The sequence below is a fragment of the Artemia franciscana genome, chromosome 13 (genome assembly GCF_032884065.1).
Source record: "Artemia franciscana chromosome 13, ASM3288406v1, whole genome shotgun sequence".
Taxonomy (NCBI): Eukaryota; Metazoa; Arthropoda; class Branchiopoda; order Anostraca; family Artemiidae; genus Artemia; species Artemia franciscana.
Genome location: NC_088875.1, coordinates 9,148,983 through 9,171,586, shown reverse-complemented (window position 1 = coordinate 9,171,586; position 22,604 = coordinate 9,148,983). Strand labels below are relative to the sequence as shown.

Genomic DNA, 22,604 nt, shown 5'->3' with positions numbered 1-22,604 from the left:
GTATTAATTACTGTTATATAAGGATTACGGTAAGGTGAGTAACTTACGACCAACTACGACATCTACTTTATTTTAATAAAGGTAAAATTTCAAAAACTACGGAATGGTTATAAATATTAGATTATTTATTTCATATTTGAAATTTATTTCAAAATTTCTGCGCCCGGAGCGAATGCCACCTCAACCCTCTTCCTCTCAAATCACCTGTGAGGGTTGGAAAGCTTGGAAAACTTGTGAAAAACACAAATCTAAATGCATTTTAAAGATGTCTGAAAATTCTGATGATTCTCCACCGAATTTTTTCTTGTTAGTCTCTTAGACTAACGTAAATCAAGTCTCTTTATTGAAAGGGGCCATCAAAAACATGAGCCAAAGCGGAGACTGGGCCATTAATTGGATCATGTTTGCTAATTAATTTCGTCAAAGTTGGGCTACCTTCACTGTTAAGATTGTCTTCCCTCTCTGTTATTGTGTTACTATAAGAAGACGTAGATGGGAATCAAATCCTTTTTCAATACCTTCCTCTTCTTGTTCCACTTTCCGTTGCTTTTTAAAGTTATTTCTCAGCCGAAGAAAGAAAGTAAGGAGCTCTGCCCTTTATTGGTTTTATTAGCATGTTATAACCAAATAAAATTGTTGTGAATTTTATTTTTAATAAATTTATAAAACACATCGAAGTTCAGACATGGACAAAGCTGGTTTTACGGAACTGGTTAAGGAACCGAAAGTTTGGCCATCTTACATTGCTGAGCATAGGGACGCGCTTATTCTGAAGTAATAATTTATATGACAGCCCTGCTGTCCCGATTCTGAAACCACATGTGCATGCGCTCTTCCACCTGATGGGGAAGGGATGTACCAAGCGATTTAAAAGTAAAAATAACCTATTCCTTCCCTAAGTCTTCAATAGGAAATTTTTCTTCAAGAGATAACGAAGGAAAGCTACTATTTAGCAAAGAAGTCACTCGATTAAATTTAAAATATTACAAAATGCATAAATAAACTATGCACACGCATCAAACAAACACAAATTAAATTACGCGTCAACCCAAAATCAATCGGATCTTTCTTCCCTGAGTTCTATGACTACCTTAGTTCTGCCCTAGGAATGAAATATGGACGGATGGATGATATTTTTATCTATCAACAAGTGAAATGACATCCTTTTTATGCAATCCTGAAAAGGGCTTATGCCAGATTTGCCACTCGTCCGGACTATCCGTCTTGGCCTTTTCTACAATTAGCCATGGCTTGATGTTATAATTAGACATGACTACTTGATTTTAATTTTATTAAGATCAACATTCCCCATAACGTTTTTTGAAAGTTTCAATTTAATACCCTTGACTGTTCCCGAGATTTTGTATATATGCCATTTTGGCAACCTGGATGCATAAAGTGCCTTTTAATTTAGTTCAATACTCCCTGAAAGTTTCAATTGAATACCCCTAACCGTTCCTGAGATATTGTAGAAACACCATTTTGACAACCTGGATGTTCAACATCCAGTCCAACTCTCCCCTCAACATTCCCTGAAAGTTTTGACTCAATACCCGTAGCTGTTCCTGAGAATTTTCTAGATACACCCTTTTAAATACTGGTTACACATGGTGTCTTTTGATTTGTTTCAACATCCCCCTCAAGATTCCCTGAAGATTCCCAGGAATAATCTTAATCAATTCTGAGATATTGTAGATAAGCCCTGTTTACAGCCTGGATACACTGAAACTCATTTTATTTAGTTCAATTGAAGTAGTAAAAGTAGTAGCAGTAGAAGTAGTAGTCATAGTCGTAGTCGCAACTGGAGCAGTAGTGGTTGTAGTCGCGGTTGAAAGTTCTCACTTTTGTAGTCTCAAGTAGTCGCGGTCGCAATAAGCTGTACTTGCAGTCACAGTCACGAGTAGTCTCAATCGTAAGTAGTCACAGTCGCAGTCATAAGTAGTCGCAAATAGTCACAGTCGTAATTAGTTGTAAATGCATGTAGCTGCGATTAGTCGTAATGACAGTTGCAAGTATTCGCAATTACAGTCACAAGTAGTCACAGTTGCAATGGTAAAGTAGTCGCAGAAGCAAGTAGTCGCAGTAGTAGCTACAAGTAACTGTGTTGCGAGAGTAACACTTTGGTTTTGTGTTTTTTTTTTCGTTTTTTTTTCTAGCACACCGATTTCAGCTTAATCCTAGAAAGTGGTAAAGTTATAACTTCTGCGGTTTTTACGGAAAGTGTGAACCTTAGGCCAGACTTTGCATTTTGGAAAGCATCGTAGAACTCTTGCCTCGAGCCAAAAATCTATTCTTTCTACCCATTTCTGTTTGTGATCTCAGCTGAGTTTATCATTCGGTTTTTTGCACTTGGGATTGCGGTAGAGAAATGGTATCAGATGTGCATCTTAAACTTTAAAAGTTCTCTCATTGCTAAATTTGCTCCTTTGCTCCTTTGCTCCTTTCTAAGTACTACTACTACTACTACTAATAACTCACTGCAGCACCAAGCCGCCTGAGGCCAACACAGCTACGCACGCTCCTCCTCCAACCTAATCTATTTAAAGCCTCCCTCTTTACACCCTCCCAGGAAGTTCCCATTTCCTTTAAATCCTTATTTATGACATCCTCCCAACCCAGACAAGGACGACCTGCTTTCCGTGTAGCCCCAGACGGTTGGCCAAAAAGGACAATCTTCGGTAATCTGTCATCCTTCATCCGTAGAACGTGGCCTAGCCATCTCAACCTTTCTTTCATTATAGCCCCAGAAAGCGGGATTGAACCACACTTTTCGTACAACCTACTGTTTGAAATACGGTCAGTCAGCCGGGTACCCAGAACAATCCGTAGGCAATTTCTCTGGAAAACATCTAGTAAATTTTCATCTGCTTTTCGGAGTGTCCATGCTTCAGAGCCATATTTGACCACTGTCATCACTGTAGCTTCCAATATTCTAATCTTGGTTTGTAGGCTTATCTTTCTATTCTTCCAAACTTTTTTTAACTGTGAAAAAACACCCTGAGCTTTAGCTATTCTACTTTTAACATCTTCACTGCTCCCACCATGTTTACTAATAATACTACCAAGGTAACTGAAGCTCCCAACCTGATCAATCTTTTCGTTACCTAAGGTCACCTGTTCATCTTCACTTATTCCTAACCTTAGTGACTTAGTCTTCTTAACATTAATTTTCAAGCCTATTTTAGCACCCTGAACTCGTAAAACCTCTAAAAATTCATTCATTTTGCTCACACTTTCATCTAATATGCTTAAATCATCAGCATAATCTAAGTCCAGGAGCGTTCTTCCTCCCCATTTGATTCCATGGTCTCCAATTGCCTTTCCTGTGCTCCTTAAGACGAAGTCCATCAAAATGATCCATATAAAGGGGGATAGAACACAACCCTGCTTAACTCCTGATTTAATACAAAACCAGTTGCTAACCTCGTTTCCTACCTTAACCGCAGCAGTATTATTCTCGTACATAGCGCAAATCACTTTAATGTATTTTTCTGGTATACCATATAACGATAAGACCTTTGTTAACGCTGTTCTATCAACAGAATCGAAAGCTTGCTCATAATCGATAAAACTAAGGACCAAAGGTGTTTGACAACGAAGGGACTTCTCAATTATTAACCTAAGAGTGAAAACATGGTCGACACATCCTCTACCTTTTCTAAAACCGCATTGTTCTTCCCTTAAAACTTTGTCTACAGCATGTCTCAGTCTAAAAAGTATCATATTACTCAGTAATTTGCTACCTACAGAGACCAGACTAATGCCTCGATAATTCCGACATTCACTCTTGTCACCTTTCTTATACAGTGGTTTAATTAAGGTTTTCCTAAAATCATTGGGTACTTCCCCTTTTTCAAAAATCATGTTCATAATCTTCAGTAGCTTATTCCTAACCTCAGAGCCACCATATTTAAGGAACTCATTAATCATACTATCAGCACCTGGGGCCTTATTATTTTTTAATCCTTCTAGTACTGTCGCTAATTCTTCCTCACTAAACAAATCTTCCTTCACATCCAAGGTATCACAAACTTTTTCATTTTCATCTATATCTTTTCCTGCAACTGTATCTCGGTTTAGCACATTCTCAAAATGTTCCACCCATCTTTCTTTAACTTTTTCCTTATCACTAATTGTGACCCCATTTCTATCTTTAACTGGGACTAGTCCGGATCGGCTACTCCCTTTCAATTTATTAACATGCCAGTATAATATTTTACTATTATGCCGTCTAGCCGCATCTTCCAGATCCTCAGCAATTTTATCCATCGCTTCCATTTCACATCTCCTTAGTTCATATTTTAATGCTTTCTCCACTTTCTTTACATTCCTTTTGTTTTCATACGACCTATCGCTCAGATAATTCTTATACAAACCCCTTCTACTCTCTATTAAACCTAAAGCTTTTTCCACTAATATTCCTAGTTGCTGTCTTAGCACTCTTCCCTAGGACACCATCAGCAACTTCACAAATTGTTTTTCTGAAATTATTCCATCCATCTTCCACATTGTCAAATTTTAAACCCTCAAGTTTAGTACTCAACTGTTCCTGGAATTTTTTTCTCAAATTTTCATCCTGAAGTCTACCAACATCATAACCTCCCGGGAGGGAGTTACTCTTCCGAAATTTCAGCTTTAAATTAACCTTAGACACTACTAGATGGTGATCTTTACTTTTAACATCAATAACGGCACTCCTATACACCCTAGTATCTTGTATTGATCCTGCTAGTCTTCTGTTTACAATAACATAATCAATAAGGTTTGCTGTCTTACCATCACGTGAATACCATGTCAACTTATGGGCCATTTTGTGACCAAACACCGTATTGGTTATAACTAGGTTGTTATACCTACAAAATTGCAAAAGCCTATAGCCATTACTGTTTTCTTTTCCTACACCAAAATTACCTAGGCTAGGATACCATCTATCCCTATTTCTACCAACCTGGGCATTAAAATCTCCTAGCAAAAACACCATATTTCTACCTGGTACCCTGTCTATTTGCTCCTGTAACTGTAAGTAAAATTCATCTGAGTCACTAGTATCTCCATCAGTTGGTTCAATGGGGGCATATACTACTATAACTGATACCCTAAACTTTTTAGTCATAAAATGAGCAATTAGTATTCTATTATTAATACCTTCCCAGCCTAAACAAGACTTAGCAGCTTCCTTATTCATCATGAGCCCTACTCCCTGTCTATGTACCCCATCCTTTCTTCCTGAGTAATCAAATTCTATGTCACCTAATTTCATGCTTCCTACCCCTGGGATATGAGTTTCTGAAACTCCTAATAAATCCAGTTCAAACCGTCTGAATTCGTCAGTCAAAATGTCGATTCGATAGTCATTTTTTAACGTCGTAACATTCCAAGTTCCAATTTTCATGTTCTTTAAATCTTTGAAATTATTTTGGCCTCAAGAAAAGCAGTGATCCCGGATACCAGTGCAGGATGGGGACCAACATATCTTCTCAAGTCTACACCGAAGCGCTTATGCCGGCTTAGAACCGGACAGCAAGAAGTCCCTGGGACCTCCAGTAAGTTGGAGGCTTTGTGCAATCCTGGGCCCATCTTGGTCACAACATGGTTTTCAGCACTTGGCGATGCTCTTCTATCAACAAGAGTCGAAATCCTGCACAGACAGTCCCAAGCTTATTACCTCCGACTCATTATATATTCATGCCTACAAATATTATGCTACTACGGGGAGGCAGCCCATAGTAGATAAATCAGCTAGGAAGAGGTTTTTCAGCCCGAAAACGCCCATCAAAACAAACCAAGCCCAGAAAATTATCCAATAATCAGAATCCCGTACGAGTGCTGTGTTGTTTACTAGGCTATAATTTCCTCGAGGGGCGCCACTCCTCAAGTGGGAAAAATTGACCGCAAGTTTCCCAGTCTTGCAGGTACCCCGAAAGGGTCGAGGCAGCCCTTTACAGAGGCCGTTGTCCATAAATCTGGATCTTACGCCCTGCCGCAGTTGTCCTCCTATAGAGGATCCTCCCACGATGGTGTTCTGCTTCACCATGCAATTTAACCCATTACTGGGAGAAGGTTTGTAACTCATCTGACGCGTGAACACGGCAGTTGGCCCTGCTGAGTGTACATTTGAGGGGCCTTCTTCCTCAACTAAATCCTTTCTAAGTGATGACGTTAGAAACTTGGCTTGTGGCAATAAAGTCAACTTTTGAGCTAAGACAGATAGATTTTTTTCGACGGCTGTCTATAGCTCTTGATGAGCTGATCAAAGTACATGTCATTCATTTTTTGGTAAAAAAATTCCTTCATGAGATATACCAGTTTGAAAATTTAAAGGGGTTGACAACTTCACTAGTAAGGTACACACTGAAACCAAAGATAGGCCGATACCAATTGTGAAACATATTGGGCAGTTTTAAGCAACAGTCGGCTGTTAGCTCATAATCATCTTCGACAATGAGGGGTTCGTAACTTTTGCTAGCTGGTGTACCTATTATTTGTTTCCGGTGTGTTTGATGGTACGACCAATTTGATTCCAGGGGTAAGACATGTAGGGGACTTGTAAGTAATAATAGGCTGCTAGGTCACAATCATCTTCAGCGATGAGAGGTTTGCAACTTTTGCTGGTTGCAATGAAGGGTTTGCAACTTTTGCGAGTTGTTGTACCTGGTATTTATTTTAAGATCCTTACAGATTAACAATTTCAGCGTTTAATCGGAGTGAACAAAGTGTTGCTCTCATAACACTTTACTCGGCGAAGCCAAACAAAGGTTGCCGTAACACCTCACGTTGCCCATGCAACGTAGATCTAGTTGCTGTTGAAAATAGTTGTAGTCACATGTAGTCGCAGTCGCAAGTAGTCGCAGTCACAGTCACAAGTAGTTGTTGCAGTACAGTCACAAGTATTCGCAGATGCAAGTAGTTGCAGTAGCGTTGATAAGTAGGTATAGTCGCAGTCGCAGGTAGCCATTGATTCTTAAAAAGGGCGCAAGAGCATTGTCTTACAGATAGCATCCAAACTACAAGTTTAAAGTTTAGCTTTGCAGAAAACATCCAGAATACTACTTCTTGTAAGACTTTACGCCTCGACTATCTCCACCATGACAGTGTCTACAAGCGACTGCTTCCAACTTTAATGCACTTACTACTAGTGTTCCAACTGCTACTACTCCAGCCTAGACTATTCCTACGAAACTCATACTCCCCCCCAAAACTCATACTTCCACTACTGCACCAACCTTGATTGCCCATACTATTTATATCACAACTTCTTTTGCCACTACTGCAACCAAGACTCCTGCTATCACAACTGGTTGAACTACAACTACTACTACTCATATCGCCACTGCTTCTCCCGTCACTACTCTCAGGACGAATATTCTGGCTGTTACTGCTCCTACCCTGAATGCTCTGATGATTACTACTATGATTAATATCCTCTATGATTACTACTAGTGCACCTATTTTAACACGACTTCTATCACCACGACTGCTACTACTGCATCTTAAATTACAATTTTTTACGAAACTCATTAGTTAACAATGTTATTCATGTGTGCAAATAGTATGTCAGTTCAAGTGAATAAAAAATAAATGTTTAAGTCACAGTTTTTCCATAAAAAGTAAAAAATGGACTTAAGATGGAAACGACTATAAACTAAACCTCTGATACCAAGGTCATGGAAAGTATTGTTGTAACTTTAACCCATGGGTCAAAGCTACTTAGCAGCATAACCGATAATATATATCATAATGGACTCAGATCCTCTAATGATGCAGCGCAATGTCTAGCTTCTAGTTCCTTCTAAACTTGTTTGGGATCTAAATAGTTATTTCTATAAAATCAGATGACAAGACTGTATTCCTTTTTACTGAAATAAGTATGGACACCAGATTGCATAACTGGAGATGTTAACCAGGTTTTATTTTATGGATCCTCAGGCGGTCTGGTACCCAGGTGCATAAAAACAAGATTTTGTTCAACTTCCACCGACTCCAACTTCTTCTACAGAGATCAGATCAGTACAGACCGTAAAAATATAGTTCCTAGTAACTAAAGAGTTTGGTTGGCATCAGACACCCTGTCTCATAATAAATAATTTTGACCCTCTATATTTATAACCGAGGACACACATACATATCACCAACAATAACACAAACACGAACATGGTAACTGAAAATGTGTCAAATCTGTGAATGACAACTCAGCGGCAAATCAACTGCTAAATTGAATCGAACAGGAATACCAAGAAGATATTTCCAAAATTTGAAACAGCAAACGAATTTGATACTGTTCAGAAACAAAAGGAAGCAGCTTCAACTCAGAGCCCATAAGAAAATATTAGTAGTAAAAGCGTATCAAAAAGGTGACCTAGCGTTTTCTTATCAAATTGACCTCAATCTGGAGAGAAGCCCATTTAACTTCTACTAACTACTGTTCATTTTATGGGGGAAAGGGGTTGTCGTTTTTGGTCCAAAAAGTTGTTCCATTCTTTTTTTATTTTTAATTTGCAGTTGCTTTTGTTTACCTTTGTTTTAGAGTTTGGATCCTGATAGCCCTGCCTTTTTATCGACCTTAGCAACACGCGAGAGACGATTTGTGCAGTTTTCTTCTGTTGATTATAATGGTCAATTATATATGACTCCAAGAGATTTCTTGGACAGTGTTACCGGAAGAGAACCAAGGCGTAAGTATTTTTTACCAAAATTTCAAGGGCTTACCCTGTTACTTGCCTACGTTTTCAAGATCTGTGGAAGTTATTGAAGTTTTCTTTAATTCATTAATCAAATAGGCTGCCTGAACAAATGGTACACTTCGTTCGTTCAGGAGCATTGTTGACATTTTTTAGGAAACCTCTAGTGTGACAGTCACAAACTTTTTTTAGACAGGAGTTACAGTCTTTAATTTGTACTGCATATCGTCTATACAATTTATATTGATTACGTAATCGACGCTTTTCATCATAGGCACCAACAATAGTACAATTCCCAGTGGATGACCATGTGCCCAATGTATATGAACATAGTGGACATGTGTAGAAAATTTTCCACTGTTGACTGTCTCTCTACCAAAAAGAAATTGACTTGTGATCGATAAAATGATTGTTCTTTTTACTTATTGGGATAGAGAGAGGAGGAGCAATCGAGTGACATCAGACTTCAAATCAATTAAACCTATTTGGTCAGGATTTTTTCACTTATTTGTTGTTGCCGTGCGAAACAGAGACTGAAAAACTTGAATTTCTAGGTAATGTCCAATAGCAATTCCACAGTATCATTTTCTTTTGTTTCGAATAGTATGTCAATAAACTGAGTAATTACGATTGACCCGTGACGTATAAGTCTCATATAATAGTCCAAAGATGGAGACGTATCTTTCGTTATATTGTCAAGCATCCTTTGAGAGAATATTTTTCTTTGCACTGATAACTCTTGAAAATGATCACTTAGATTCAAACATTTTTGTCCATCATAGAAAAGATTTATGGGGGGTATAGTAATCTTATCTTCTTGCGTCAAATAGACTTAATCGTATGTTCGCTACTTCAAGAGTATGTTCACTGCTGATTATAGACTAGCAAAGCCAACGAGTGAAGATTCTCTCTACCTTGAGTACCCTCTCGTCGCCTATTGGTTCCCTAGAAAGAGGAGTAAACGACGAACTAAAATATCAAACCAGAAAAAAAAATTTGGTTTTGAAACATTTTTATTTTCAAAAATAGAATAGTAGCAATTTCACTCTTTTTTGTACAGAATCAAGTCATTGTCTTCAATATATTACACTAATGCATGTAATCCATCTTGTAGTCTATTTATATGCAATGTATTCTCTTTTGCTGCAAAACAAAACTGTTTCTCCAACTTGACTTTGCTCAATGATATCACATATCTTGCAAACATCTCATCCTGTTCAAGGGTTAGCCGACAACCCCTTGTAATTTCTACTGCAACATTGGGTGCTCTTGGCTTCATTTCGCTGCTGCTAGCATCTTCAACTTCCAACGGAGTAAAAGCACTCATATCCAAAGTGTCGTTGACCTTGAAAATTACGTCATTCTCAAAAACTATTTTGTAACAACTACGTGTGCATCACACCTGTGTTCTGAGGGGCTAGTGACTGCAGGTACACCCTCTATGTATCTCTCTAAAAACCTTAGTAGCACACTACTTTGAACCTCTGTAAAAAAAAAACTGCTTACTCCATTGAGTTGACTGAATCCAGCAGAGTCAATAACTATTGTAACCTAAATTTATTATTATTCTAGTGGATTTAAGTTTCACCTCACGTAATTTACTAGTGATACGTTTAATAATTCGTGGTACTCAAGGGTTTTTTTTTATCCGTCATTTTTTTTTTGTACTTAAAAATACTAAACACTGAGATGTCAAGACAAAAAAAGAAGAGGAATAGTGACAGGATATTGAAGAGCCCGGCAGCTAGCTTGCTGGGTTTCCTCATCTCGAAGTTCCAAAACAGTGAAGCTTTCCAGCTCAGTGAAAATGTCCACATTTTGATTTTGACTGTTCCTCTGAGGATGGGAGCTTAACTGGAGTTTAAGTGCCATTGTCATGTGAAAAGATTGGCTGAAATATAAAGAACGCTGGGAAATACCGAGGGATGTCTAATAGTATTAGTTGTAGAGTATAAAAATAAATATTTTTTTGGTATCTGCATAAGTTTTTTTTGCACAGAATTGCCTTGGTGTTTGCTTCTTGTTCTTCTTTTATTTCCAATTCTTATAGACGTTCTTTTTCTGTTCATATTTTATCTTATTATTTTTTGTGAGTGTTTTCATTGTATGCTAATTTAATCCTGCAAGGCTAATTCTATACTTTGTTTGTGTAAGCAGCGTAATTTTAGCATTCTTTTGTGCTTCTAAATTTGGAGCTATGGAGTAGTTCAGCACAGGCATTAGAGAAAGGTGTGACCATTACTTATAAATTGAAAAAAGGAAACCTTTGAAAAGGACTTGTTGTAGAGCAAACAAGCTAATTCCAGAGCAGAGTATTGACCTGGGCCTCCTCAGAGTTTGGTGGAATGACGCCCCTACCAGCAAATATGCTCTTGAATCTTAGTGTTTTGCGCATAACGGAGCTGATTTTTATTGTTTAAAGATAAAAAATTAACCATATCTTTGAAAATTTCCTGAAAATCTTGAAGATATATATTTGCCCTTCCATAAATTGGTTTACAGGCTTTTCAACTACAAGCTAAAACTACATAGGTAGAATCATGGTTGCAGCAGTAGCTGCAAAATATTAAAGATCGAACCACAGCTCGTAATAACTAAAAGTTATAAACGCGTTATCCAAAAAAAAACTGCATAGCGAAAAAAATTGCCATTTGACGGTTATTCAGGAATGACAACTATTATTTTGGCTCGTCTTAAAAAGTAAAAGTTTACTGAGATAAGAAATTTACGGGGATTTAAAAAAAAACAACTTGAAAATGGCGTCAGATCAAAATGAAAAGTGTACCATTGGAATCACCATGGTCGAAAAACTTGTAAAGGGAAATTACAGTCCCGCTCCTTGAACAACAAGTATTAACTGACGAATGTGTGATCGGATCTTAATGAAATTTGATATTTAGAAGCACATCGTGTCTCAGAGTTCTCATTTTAAATCCTGACCGTATCCGATGATATTGGGGGGAGTTGGAGGGGGAATGGGAAATCTTGGAAAACGCTTAGAGTGGAGAGATCGGGATGGAACTTGGTGGGAAGAATAAGCACAAGGCTTAGATACGTGATTGACATAACCGGACTGAATCCGCTCTCTTTGAGGGATTTGGGGGGAGGGGTGTTAATTCGGAAAAAATGAGGCATTTTTAACTTGCGAACGGGTGGCTGGATCTTAATGAAATTTGATATGTAGAAGGAACTCACGTCTCGGAGCTCTTATTTTAAATCCCGACCAGATGGTGATATTGGGGGGAGTTGGAGTGGGAAACCGGAAATCTTGGAAAACGGTTAGGGTGGAGAGATCGGGATGAAACCTGTGGGAAGAATAAGCACATGTCGTAGATACGTGATTGGCGTAACCGGACTGGATCCACTCTCTTTATGGGAGTTTGGGGGTCCAGTGCCTTGGCGAGTTCGGTGCTTCCGGACGTGCTAGGATGATGAAATTTGGTAGGCGTGTCAGGGAACTGCACAAATTGACTTGATAACAGTCATTTTACCTGATTCGACCATCTGGGGGGCTGAAGGGAGGAGAAGAATTAGAAAAAATGAGGTATTTTAACTTACGAATGGGTGATCGTGGATCTGAATGAATTTTGATATTTAGAAAGACCTCATGTATCAGAGATCTTATTTTAAATCACGACCAGCCTTAAGGCTCTGATTTTCCCTTTAAATCAATCTATTGATTCTTAGGATTTTTCTAGAGCTCATACCAAATGAGTTCTTGTCTCTTCCGACCTCATCACAGGTGCCATATGAGCTCTTAGCTTTTGTTCGAGTGGCAACTTAAAGGTTTATTTTCTATTGTCTTTCCAGTTTGCTGAAAATGTTCATGTTTTTGTTTTGGCTCTTTCTTTGAGGGTCTGAGCTGAATAGTTCAACTTCCATCGTCATAAAAAGAGCTCTCTGAATATTAAGCGTAGGAACTTGCAGGAAATACGTTGTTTTTATTGAATATAGTTGGAAATGAATGTTTAATAAAATTTGTTATATAGTATAAAAAAGATGAGCTTTTCTAGGTATTATTTTCGTTTCGTCAATATATCTATGCCTAGGATTGTTTGTTTTTTCTGCCGCTGGATTATATTCTCATCCTTCTTTTATTTCCAATTTTGAATTACATTCTTCTAATGCTCACATTTTATGCTATTCTTTTTTTGTGTGTGGGTTTATTTCTCCAAAGCTTTTTATATATAGATTTGTTGAGCTTATCAATTAAATGTTAGCCCTCTCTTACGGTTCTGTGAAGCATTTATGCACATTTGATATTGGAAGTAAATGGTCCGTTGTAGAAAGAATAAATAAAAACCTGAACGTTTCCATGTCTATGCATTTTTAGGGTGGGAAATCCAAGGGGATCGCCTGGAAACGCTATACTAATTGAATTTTTGTTTACCTAGTGGAGAATCTGTTGAAATAACAGGTCTTTTGCTAATTTCTTCAGCTAAAACTCTCTCTGCAGACATTGGTCTTAATGCTTTTTTTACTGATTAAATTTGTTTAGATCGGTATGGCCGTCGACTTATCACTGATGACGATGTTACTCATCTGTTGAATTGTACTCCCAAGTTACATCAGGGATCAAAAAATTTCTTCAGAGATTTGAATGATGCAGGTTGGTATTTTAAGTTATTCAGATTGTTTTTGTTTTCTGTTTATTTTATTTTTAGTGAATTTAACAAGAAACATTACAAGTATACAGTATTTTGTAACGTATATAGAATAAATAGTCTAAAGCGTGGATTTGACCGTATGTGGGGCTGTGTGACCGATGTAGGGTAAAGTAGAAAAGTGTGAATGGCACTTTAACAGTGCAGCCGGATTTGAATATAGGAATGTTTACAAATGTACCTATAGTGCCCTATTACTGGTTCTTTTATCTCTGACTTTATGCAAAGAAAAATCGTGACAAAAGACAGAAACAAATGATACATCACTTTTTTGTATTTTGGTTTTTAAAATTAAATTAAATTAATAATTTCATGGATGTGGCTATGATCATTTGATTTTCATGGCTATAGCAGTGGCTTAAACCGAATAAAGTAAGAACCATGGCCCATATTAGTCGAAACTGTCTAGTGATGAATATTCCCCATGTATGACCATTTAGACAATTATAATTTCATTCAGATTCAACTGAACAGTAACTTGCAACTATGAAAAGAAAATATGGTGATTTTAAGAAGCTCAATTAGGACTCAAAGTCCTTATTGAACTTCCCTGAAGTAAGGATCCTAGGACCGTTTTAAAAAGATTTTAGTTTAAATGGTTGTATTTTAGTGGGAGTTTCTCTTTTATATATTTTCATTTGTTGTGCTGAGCCCTTGGATATAGGGTTGAAATATTCATTTTGGGAAAAAGTTCCACTGTCTTAAGAAAAAATTCCTGTTGTTTATACGTGTTGTTTGTATTTATAATGGAAAGGTAGTGTGGTCTTCGTTACTATTTTTCTCTCCTCTCTTTGGAGAACAGAACATGGGCAGCTAGCTGAATACTTAAACTTTTTTTTTTCAAGCATTTCCCTTAAAGTATTTCTTAGGCCCTCTATAATTTCTGCTGGATTCTTGGCTGTACACAATGAATTGAACTAGTACTATCTTAAATATTGCTTAAACACATGATTTTTTACAATAAAGGCTCCCTTTATATTGGCTCAGGAATTTGGTTATTTGCTTCTCTCCCCTTCAATGTGATTCAAAGTGATTAAAAGCAGCATTACTTTGATCTAAGTTCATAGTTGACTAATCTTAAAATACTTTATTTGAGAGTGGTGAAAATTGTTCTAAATCTTGAATTTTACAAGGTTAGGATTGGATCTCTCATTATACTGATTATCACTAAAGTTCTGGAACATCTGATTGTCAATAGAACGGTTGTGGTGTAAAATGTCACTTGAGAATGCGGGTATAAAGTCAGACAAATTACTAAGGGAGGTAGAGTAACAGTATGGTAAATCGTGCATTTCATTACTAAATAGATGGCTAATTGTAGCAGGGGTGTAATATGAACCGTTGATAGATGGTAAATCGCTTGAAAATAGCCCAGAATTGAATTAGCTTGTAGAGGGGGCGTTAGATCGAACATTGTCAAACAGTGAATTGCTTGAAAATAACCCAGTATTGAAGTGGTTTGTATAGGGGGTGTCAGATGAAGCGTAGATAGTTGTTAAATCGATTGAAAATGGACTGGCATCAGTTTTGCTTATACAAGGATTGTCACATGAAACGTTGTTGGATAGTAAATTGCTTGAAAATAGCCCAGCATTGAAATGGCTTGTAGAGGGGGTGTCAGATGAAATTCAGATAATTTTTAAATTGCTTGAAAATGGCCAAGCATCAATTTGGCTTGTACGGGGGGATGTCAGATGAAGCGCTGATATATGGTAAATAGCTATGGTAAATCGCTTGAAAATAACCCAGCATTGAAATGGCTTGTAGACGCGTGGATAGTTTTTAAATTGCTTGAAGATTGGGTGGTATCGATTTCGGTTGTAGAGGAGGTGCCAGATGAAATCTTGATAGCTATTAAATTGCATGCAAATGGGCTGGAGTCCATATGGCTTGTAGAGGAGGGTGTCAGTTGCAGCCTGTCGGTATTTCTTACCTGGAGGGGCTTGGTCTGCTGTCTCATTGGTCCTTGAACATATATATTCTGGATCTATTAGCTCAAAAACGTCGTTGGACTCGTTATGACACGCCATTTTTTGCTTACGTTACTCCGCGATTTTCTAAAACCAACTGATTTCGCGAAAGGGATGAAAAATATTTTTAACAGTGTCTGTGATGCGGTAAAAGAAAAAAAGTTTACACTCTGCACAGACCTTTTGTGATAAGTTGTAAGCAACAGGTGAGAGTCATTTTGAAAATAGAAGTGAAGTTGGAACCAACAGATGCAAAAAGAAGGAAGGTCCTTCTAAGTAGGTCTTCTTTATGTAGGTCCTTCTATGTAAACAAACAGATGGGCGTCAATACCCCATATAGAATAACTCAGCTAGACGGACAATATTTACATGGCATTCTGTCACTTCGAAAGAGTAATTTAGCCTGTCTTAGGGGCAGGTAAACACAACAGAAAAAAATGTTGCGTGACACGCGCTATGTCCTATGGCGCCTGTAAGACATGGAGATTTATATTTAAACCTAGTAGTGGGTACCCTTTAAAATGCCAAATAGGGCCCCTAGAAAATGCCTCAAAAGACTAGCGGTACCGCCTAGCGACCGACTTTGGAACTAAAATATCCTATATGGAACATTGTTCTATTTATTGGATGGTGAAATGCTGATCAAAATTGCTTGCCGTCTTCGGGTTGTTTTCCCCTTTTTCGAAAATCAAGTGATTTTTTTCAGGCTCTTAGCTTTTGATGGGTAGCTTTAAACTTGATGAGTTTTTATATACTTTGAATCAATATAAGAAGCTTATTCTTTTGTAATATATATTATTATCACAACTTGTTTTTTTTTCTGAGTTTCGGTTCATATTAGCCAGGGTCACTCCTTGCTTATATTTTATTTCAAAAAACTTAATAATTAACTGCACAATTCGGTAGGTAAAGCTACTTAATTTGATAGATAAAGAGTCATTTAGTTTAAAATTCGACGATGCGAAAGATAAAAGGAAATGCGAAAGAAATGTTAATTCGGCTTGTTTTATCACTTTAAATCCAACGAAATAAGAAACGCGAATCATCCTGAGAAAGTTGTCTTTAGGTTTTTGTGGTCTTAATTACCACAACAGTAGCTTTCTTAAAAGGAATTTGCTTGGAGCTCTACAACATTTCATAGAGAGAAAGTAGCCCCTTACTAGCCACACGGATAATATCAAATTAAAGCTGTGTTACTAAATTAATGACCCTTGCATGTCAAAGGTTGAGAACTGTATCTGATTTATTTGACTGTTTGTTGCACAAACAGATTAGTCACATAGGAATTATTACTTGATTTACGTCAGATGTTGAGAGGTAATGGTCCATTTATGTCAAAACGGTCTAGATTAATAACTGTACCAAAATATTAAATGATAAACGCATGATAATTTCATGCGTTTTCATGATGATTTCGCATAATGAATTTCTTGGAGCTCTACAGCTTATCATAGAAAGTAAGTAGCCCCTTGCTAGTCATCTTTTTATAATTACAGAAATATTGTAAGCTTATAAATATTTCTTTCTTAAACATATTCAAAATGATTAAAAAAACACATATTTGCATAAAAATAATGCTTAACGTTCACTATTAAACATCCACTAACGGGGATTCCCGTAATATAACATACTTTTTTTTACCGTCTCGTATGCACTTATCACGATTGGGTATGTCCATTGGTATCCACAGTGCAAAGAACCTAGCTTTGTCTTTGGGACGGTGATACGCCCGTTCAAATTTAGGACATTTAAACTCTTCTAAATTGAAAAGTGTAGTTTTGGGCCCACAGTTTTGAATTAAAGTTCATCTGTGGGCTCAGTACCCTTCACGCACAGTGCTTCAACTCCGAAAAAATTGCATATTTCTTGGAATTCTTCCTGAACAATGCTCAGTTTTTACCACTTTTATTATATGGTATAATTACTCGGTTATAGATCCTAGTCTGTTTTTATGGCGTAACGTAGTACTCCAAAAGCCTTTATCACACTCAAACATATTATACTTCACTTTCCGATGATAACAGTCAATTTCTTCACGTTCCACAAACAATAACAAAAATGCACATTCAAATATAACACCACAAGAGGATTTTTTCAGGCCAATAAATTCAGCGTCCTACAGTCCAGTCATCATGAAAGCCATTGATGTAGTTGAGAAGTGCTTCATCAAACTTTTATATCTTTGCTCAGGGTAAAAAAACACTCGTTTGGTAATAGCGATAGCAGTAGTTCATCGATCCCAACAGAATCCAAGCGATTTAGGGTTAAATTGTTGCGCAACTAACAATCAAGACCAGAGAGATCGATTGTGCTAGAGTCCATTGAATCCAATAGTTACAAAGCTGGTTTTTTTAACATTTCCAGCATGTTGACAAGATATGGTTTATGATAATAGTACAGCAGTAGGCCTTTCTATTTCCCTTTGTTTTCGTTTGAATGCCATAACTAGAAAAACATCGATTGGATTTATTTACGGGCAATTGTTCCCAGAACTATAAAAAATAATATGTCCATCGTCGTCAACTATCAGTTTCATGCTTGCATTCTCTTTGCGTGTTTGCGTCTCCGGAAATTTTACTCTTGCACATCCACCCTCATAAGACTTGATTTTTTTCGGCACTCAAAAAAATTGTAGTCTCACTGTCATGACAATCCACGCACACGTTTCTAATAGTGTCACCACTAGTATTTGTTTCATAGTTCAGATATTTGTCTTTGTCAACACTCAATGCTACGATAATTCTATCATGTGCATGCACTTTCTTGAAGTATTTGATCTTAAGTTTTTTTTAAATAAGATTTAAGTGTTTATCCTTCAAGTGCACAACTAATATTGATCGAAAATGTACAGTAAATTTGTTGGTGCCGATGATCAACCGCTGAATACCACGGGGGAACTCATAAAGAAAATAAAATACTCAACCAGTATGCAATTCTACTCAGAGTTCATCGAGCCCCATTTCTCCCACTTCTTCCTGAACCTTATTCGGTAAAAAACCAGTCCACAATAATATTTTGTTTTATCTCTATATTCATTTTACGCTCAAGACCCTATAAATCGATTGCGCAATTAACATGGCAAGCAATAAAATCTACACCCAGTCGGAAGCAATTATAGTTTTGCAACTAGTTAATCAACGTGAAATTGTTACGCAATAGCGACTTCTAACCCGATTTTTCAAGCTAGAGTACATATCTTTTTTTATTCCCAAGTTGATTTTCGACTTAAGTGGATATTCTAACACCAGCCTACAATTTTTAAGAGGTTTTATAACATAATTTAAGAACAAGTTCTTTTCTTAATATTCTTTCTAATCTCATTTTTCAAGTTGGAGTAAAGATACTAATAAACATGTAATATTTTACAAGCTAAGTTGCTTAACAAATCCCACGCTTCATTTGCAGGCTATAGGTACTGAGGGTTTTATGACTCTTCCCTATTTTTTACGACTCCTTCTCCTATCCATAGGGAAAAAACTAGTTTTTTAACTATTGGATTCAGTGAACTCTATCAAAATCGATCTCTCTGGTCTTGATGGTTAGTTGCGGAGTGATTTAACCCTAAAGTGCTTAGATTCTGCTGGGATCAATGAACTATTACTTTCGCTATTACCAAACGAGCGTTTTTACCCTGAACAAACATATAAATGTTTGATGAAGCACTTCTCAAACTACATCAACGGCTTTCATGATGATTGGACTGTATGACACTGAATTTATTGGCATGAGAAAAATCATCTTGTGGGTTTTATATTTGAATGTGCATTTTTGTTATTGTCTGTGGAACGTGAAGAAATTGACTGTTATCATCAGTAAGTAAAGTATAATATGTTTGAGTGTGATAAAAGCTTTTGGAGTACTACATTACGCTATACGGACAGACTGGGATTCTGTGACCGAGTAGTTACACCATATAATAAAGGGGTAAAACTGAGCACTCTTCAGCAAGAACTCCGAGAAATATGCAATTTATTTTCGGAGTTGTAGTACTGTGCGTAAAGGGTAATGTGCCTACAGATGAACTTTATTTCAAAATTGTGAGCCCAATTTTCCACTTTTCAATTTACAAGAGTTTAAATATCATAAATTTGGACGGGCTTATCACCGTCGCTAAGACGAAGCTAGGTTGTTCGCGCTGTGGATACCAGTGGACATACCTGATCGTGATAAGTGCATACGAGACAGTAAAAAAAAGTATGCTATATCATGAGAATCCCCGTTTGTGGATGTTTAATAGTGAACTTCTAGTAGTTTTTATGTAAATATGTATGTTTAAAAAAAATCATTTGAATACTTTTAAGGAATAAATATTTATAAGCTTAACCTATTTTTATTTTTAGAATAGTCCTAGTTCATATATAAAATTCCACTCTAGATAAATCCCCCCTTCGCCAGGAGTCTGAGATAGATGAACATAAATTCTGTGTGTTTTAGTTGCTGACTGAGTGTCAAAAATTTAATAAATACACTTTTTAGTACAAAAAACTCACCTAGTTGATAAATTCCGAGTGTTTTAGTTACTGGCTGAGTACCAAAAAATCTAATTAAAGTGTTTTTGAGTACAACAGACCCAGTTAGCTGATAAATTCTGAGTGTTTTAGTTGCACTCCATTTAGAAGAGTTTAAATACCCCAAATTTGAAGGAGCTTACTACTCTCCTGAAGATACGGCTAATTTCTTCGTACAGTAGATTCCAAGGGACATCCCTAATCATCATATATGTATCCGATAGAGTAAAAAGCATGACATAGCATAGGAATGTTTTGTGGATATGCGATAGTGAACTTTAAGCAATAAACATCTTTAAGCTTAATCTGTTTTTATTTTTAGACCTGTTACCAGAAGTAATTGTACTGCTAGTTTCAAACAAAGCTGTGATGGAGGAAATAATTGAAATGAAAAAAATATTTTTGCTGTGATTGTAGCATTTGTAAAGGTTTTTATCATGATTTCACCAATTCTTATGAGTCTAATCTAACCAATTTAGAACATATGGACATTATAATCGATGAGGTGAATCTGGAAGAGATGAGGGGAAAAATATTGAATGAAGTGAAATCAAGTAGAATGAAGGAAAGCTATCCATCTAAGCTATCTAAAGATATCTGAAGGAAAGCTAACCATTAACTATGACTATTCTAAAAATAAAGACGGGTTAAGCTTAAAGAGGTTTATTGCTTCAACATGTTCCTTAACTCAGCTCCAATGAAAATCTAAGACCAAATTAATATAGTAAAAAAAGATTTATTGCATATATAAAACCAAAAAACATTCTTATAAGTTCCATTAGTAACGAGATTTGGCATAGTTTGATAAGTAGTAGTTTTTTTAAGAACGACGATGAATTCTCGTTTGCCGTGTTTCTTTTATATGAATCTTCTCTGTTATTTCTCAAGGAATGTGAAGAATTCCTGTATGTGGACATGGTTTTACTTGATCTTTTATTTTGCTCTTCTTTATTACTGTACCTCCTTTTCCAAAGCTATCCTTGTGCTTTTAAGCTTTCTTGGGGTGGTAAGAGCGCCCTTTCATCCGCTAGTTTCTTATTTGACGAATCTGAAACTGAGTTTTCTTCTATTCTAGTTGATTACATTCCATTCAATATTTTTCTCCTCGTCTCTTTTGGATTCACCACACCGATTCCAATGTCCAAATGCTCTCAATTGGTTTCATAAGACTCATAAGAATTGGTGAAATCATGATAACGGCCTTTACAGATGTCACAATCGCAGTAAAAAGATTTTCTGTTTCAATATTTTAATCCATCACAGCTTTGTTTGAAGCTAGTAGTGCGATTGCTTCTGATAACAGGTCTAAAAATTAAAACTGGTTAAGCTTAAAGATGTTTATTGCTGAAAGTTTACTATTACACATCCACAAAACGGGGGTCCTATGATATACCATACTTTTTACTGTGTCGGATGCACATATCATGATCAGGGATGTCCCTTGGTATCCACTGTGCGAAGAACTTGACAGTGATAATCTCCTTCAAATTTGGAGCATTTAAACTCTTCTAAATGAATTGAAACTAAAACACTCGAAATTTATTAATTAGCTTAGTTTTTTGTACTCAAAAGTGCTTTAGTTAGATTTTGTGGTATTCAGCCAGAAACTAAAACACTCGGAATTTATGAACTAGATGAGTTTTTTAAGCTAAATGATGTTTATTTCTTAAAAATACTCCTTAACTCAGATCTCATGAAAATCTAAGACCAAATTAATATGGTAAAAAATTCATTGCATATATAAAAGCAAAAACATTCTTATAAATGCCATCAGTAACGAGACTTGGCATAAATTGATAAGCATTTGTTCTTCCAGAATGATGATGAATTCTCCTGTGCCCTATTTCTGTTGTACGAATCATCTCTGTTATTCCTCATCGAATGTGAACAAATCCTGTAAGGGGATTCTGCTTTTTTATATTTTATTTTGCTCTTCGTGATCCCTTTCTTGTATAATGTACTTCCTTTTGCAACGCTACCGTTGTGCTTTTGAGCTTTCATGGGGCTGTAAGAGCGCCCTTTCTTCCGCTAGTTTCTTACTTGACCAATTTAAAACTGAGCTTTCCTTCATTTAGTTGATTTCACTTCATTCAATATTTTTCTCCTCGTCTCTTCCAGATCTACCTCATCGATTCCAATGTTCAAATGTTCTAAATTGGTTGCATTAGATTTATAAGAATTTGTGATATCATGCAGTGCGATTGCTTCTGGTATTAGGTTTAAAAATAAAAACAGGTGAAATTTAAAGGTGTTCATTGCTTAAAGTTCACTATTACACATCCAATAAATGGATGTCCTACGATATACCATACTTTATACTGTGTCGGATGTATCTCGATCAAATACGTCCCTTGGTATGCATTATGCGAAGAACTTAACCTCATCTTCAGGAGAGTGATAAGTTCCTTCAAATTCGGGATATTTAAAATCTTCTAAATTGAATAGAACTAAAACATTCTGAATTTATCAACTAGCTGAGTTTTTTATACTCAAAAGTGCTTTTATTAGATTTTTTGATACTCAGCCAGCAACGTAAACACTTGGAATTTATCGACTAGATGAGTTTTTGTACTGAAGTGTGATTGCTTCTGGTAACAGGTCTAAAAATAAAGACAGATCAAACTTAAAGATTTTTATTGTTTAAAGTTCACTATTACATATCCTCAGAGCGGGGCTCCTATGACATACCATTCTTTTTACTGTGTCGGATGCACATATCACGATCAGGGATGTCCCTTGGTATGCACTCTACTAAGAGCTTAACCTCACCATGATGGCAGTGAT

General features: G+C 36.5%; 2 protein-coding genes across 2 annotated transcripts in view; one reads left to right on the top strand and one right to left on the bottom strand.

The window, feature by feature from the left end:
* The window catches only part of LOC136034486 (protein phosphatase methylesterase 1-like), a 219,045-nt gene that overhangs the window by 43,684 nt on the left and 152,757 nt on the right, over window positions 1–22,604 (bottom strand). The window lies entirely within an intron of this gene.
* LOC136034483 (calcium uptake protein 3, mitochondrial-like) overlaps window positions 1–22,604 on the top strand; it is an 83,916-nt gene that overhangs the window by 16,447 nt on the left and 44,865 nt on the right. The window contains exons 3-4 of the mRNA XM_065715698.1: window positions 8,525–8,672; window positions 13,177–13,287. Coding sequence (XP_065571770.1) covers window positions 8,525–8,672; window positions 13,177–13,287 — 259 coding nt within the window. The remainder of the gene's footprint in view (window positions 1–8,524; window positions 8,673–13,176; window positions 13,288–22,604) is intronic.